The sequence below is a fragment of the Nerophis lumbriciformis genome, linkage group LG22 (assembly GCF_033978685.3).
Source record: "Nerophis lumbriciformis linkage group LG22, RoL_Nlum_v2.1, whole genome shotgun sequence".
In the NCBI taxonomy this organism is placed as follows: domain Eukaryota; kingdom Metazoa; phylum Chordata; class Actinopteri; order Syngnathiformes; family Syngnathidae; genus Nerophis; species Nerophis lumbriciformis.
The window spans coordinates 41,159,959-41,163,257 of record NC_084569.2 but is presented as its reverse complement, the minus strand read 5'-3'; the positions used below and the strand labels follow the sequence as shown (position 1 = coordinate 41,163,257).

The 3,299-nt window shown below is 33.6% G+C and overlaps 1 protein-coding gene across 3 annotated transcripts in view; it reads right to left on the bottom strand.

Moving 5' to 3' along the window:
* Positions 1-1,440: 1,440 nt before the first annotated feature.
* bptf (bromodomain PHD finger transcription factor) overlaps positions 1,441-3,299 on the bottom strand; it is an 89,846-nt gene continuing 87,987 nt past the window's right edge. For all 3 annotated transcript variants that reach the window (XM_072915717.1, XM_072915718.1, XM_072915720.1), the window contains one exon: positions 1,441-2,055. In XM_072915717.1, coding sequence (XP_072771818.1) covers positions 2,010-2,055 — 46 coding nt within the window. In that variant the 3' untranslated portion in view covers positions 1,441-2,009. The remainder of the gene's footprint in view (positions 2,056-3,299) is intronic.

The window sequence follows — 3,299 nt, the reverse complement described above, 5'->3', positions numbered from 1 at the left end:
TTATGTCATTTAAAGTAGCCCGACTCTTAATATAATAATGCCCGTTATGTCATTTAACGTGGCCCGGCCCTCTTTTAAAGTGGCTTTTCTCTTCATTTTATGTGTGCCTGTTACATTATTTAATTTTACCTGTTATGTCATTTAAAGTAGCCCGACTCTTAATATAATAATGCCCATTATGTCATTTAATGTGGCCTGGCCCTCTTTTAAAGTGGCTTGTCTCTTCATTTTATGTGTGCCCGTTACATTATTTAATTTTACCTGTTATGTCATTTAAAGTAGGCCGACTCTTCATTTAATATTGCCCGTTATGTCATTTAAAGTGGCCCGGCCCTCTTTTAAAGTGGCTTTTCTCTTCATTTTATGTGTGCCTGTTACATTATTTAATATTACCTGTTATGTCATTTAAAGTAGGCCGACTCTTAATATAATAATGCCCGTTATGTCATTTAAAGTGGCCCGGCCCTCTTTTAAAGTGGCTTTTCTCTTCATTTTATGTGTGCCTGTTACATTATTTAATTTTACCTGTTATGTCATTTAAAGTAGGCCGACTCTTAATATAATAATGCCCGTTATGTCATTTAATGTGGCCTGGCCCTCTTTTAAAGTTGCCTTTTTTCTTCATTTTATGTGTGCCTGTTACATTATTTAATATTACCTGTTATGTCATTTAAAGAAACCCGACTCTTAATATAATAATGCCCGTTATGTCATTTAATGTGGCCCGGCCCTTTTTTAAAGTGGCTTTTCTCTTCATTTTTTGTGTGCCCGTTACATTATTTAATTTTACCTGTTATGTCATTTAAAGTAGGCCGACTCTTAATATAATAATGCCCGTTATGTCATTTAAAGTGGCCCGGCCCTCTTTTAAAGTGGCTTTTCTCTTCATTTTATGTGTGCCTGTTACATTATTTAATTTTACCTGTTATGTCATTTAAAGTAGGCCGACTCTTAATATAATAATGCCCGTTATGTCATTTAAAGTGGCCAGGCCCTTTTTTAAAAGTGGCTTGTCTCTTCATTTTATGTGTGCCCGTTACATTATTTAATTTTACCTGTTATGTCACTTAAAGTTGGCCACCACTTCATTGAATATTGCCTGATATGTCATTTAATGTGGCCTGGCCCTCATTTATTATTGCCCGTTGCATTATTTAATATCACCTGTTATGTCATTTAAAGTAGGCTGCCTCTTCATTTAATATTGCCCGTTATGTCATTTAAAGTGGACAGGCCCTTTTTTAAAGTGGCCTGCCTCTTCATTTAATATTGCCCGTTATGTCAATTAATTTGGCCTGGCACTCATTTAAAGTGGCCTGATCTGTTCTTTCAATGTTGACTGTTCTACATTTGTTAGTAAAACATGAAGTCTATCAAACATTGACTGTTAGAAGCGGCCTGGACCGTCGAGGTGTTTGTCACATTGCTCACCATCAGAGGAACATATGAAGACTTCTGCATTTTATTAAGTTCCATATACATCCATCATTTCTTCGACTGCAATACAAAAAAACTCAAGTCCAAAAGTGACATAATTTTTTACAAACAGAGCCGGAACCTTCAAACACAGATTTGTCACTCAAGTCAGTCACTATTGCAGAGCGTTTTTCACACGGCCTAACGAGCATCTACGGCTGTACACGTCCTGCCACTCCCACGCGGCGTGGAAGTGGGCGTAGAAAAACGAGGAAAAAAAAGAAAAGATCTTCCACTGTGAATGTACAGACGTTTCATGGTGTGCTCAGTAAAACTCAGCCATTATATATTCCACTTCTCGTTAAAACGTGGCCACCGCGAGGACGGCCAGTGGGAATCTTAACAAGAGAAAACAAAAACAAAAAAAAAAAAGCTCCTTGAGTCCTTTCTCCGAGGTAAAGTTTCTTCTGAAATGCCTCCTCTGTACAGTTCCAAGACGGGTAGAAAAAGAAAAAGGGGGTAAAAGGAGAAGGTCCCAAAGACGAGGTGTGACAAAAGCCAAATATGGCGGCAAGTGCATTTGGTTCCGCTTTCTAAGAGGCTGACGAAGAAGAAGACTGGAGCTTGTTGCTATGAGACCTGAAGTGTGGAGAGAGGGCAAGTTAAGCAGCCTTCACAATTTCCTGAAAGGGGAACTGGACCTTTTTGGGGGGGAATTTTGCCTCTCACTCACAATCATTATGAGAGACAAGAACACATTATTTTCTTTTTATTAGGATTTTAAAATCGCTTGGAAAAAAAAATCCTCTAAAACAACTTCAAAAACCTTCCATCAACGTTTTGTATATATATATATATATATATATATATATATAAAGTAGTAACAGACACCTTCATAACAATATGTTCAATATTTACCCTTTTTTCATTATTTTACCTGACTTCCTACTACCGACTAATAGACTGTATTTATGTTATTCACATGTGAATAATATAGTCTATTATACAGCATTATTCACATGTGAATAACATAAAGACAGTCTATTATACAGCGTTATTCACATGTGAATAATGCTGTATAATAGAATATTATACAGCATTATTCACATGTGAATAACATAAATACAGTCTATTATACAGCATTATTCACATGTGAATAATATAAATACAATCTATTATACAGCATTATTCACATGTGAATAATATAAATACAGTATTATACAGCATTATTCACATGTGAATAACATAAATACAGTCTGTATTTATATTATTCACATGTGAATAATGCTGTATAATACTGTATTTATGTTATTCACATGTGAATAATGCTGTATAATAGACTGTATTTATATACCGGTATGTGAATATAAATACAGTCTATTATACAGCATTATTCACATGTGAATAACATAAATACAGTCTATTATACAGCATTATTCACATGTGAATATTATAAATACAGTCTATTATACAGCATTATTCACATGTTAATAATATAAATACAGTCTATTATACAGCATTATTCACATGTGAATAACATAAATACAGTCTGTATTTATATTATTCACATGTGAATAATGCTGTATAATACTGTATTTATGTTATTCACATGTGAATAATGCTGTATAATAGACTGTATTTATATATGTGAATAATATAAATACAGTCTATTATACAGCATTATACACATGTGAATAACATAAATAGAGTCTATTATACAGCATTATTCACATGTGAATAATATAAATACAGTCTATTATACAGCATTATTCACATGTGAATAACAGTGTATCAGCATTATTCACTTGTGAATAATATAAATACAGTCTATTATACAGCATTATTCACATGTGAATAATGCTTTATAATAGACTGTATTTATA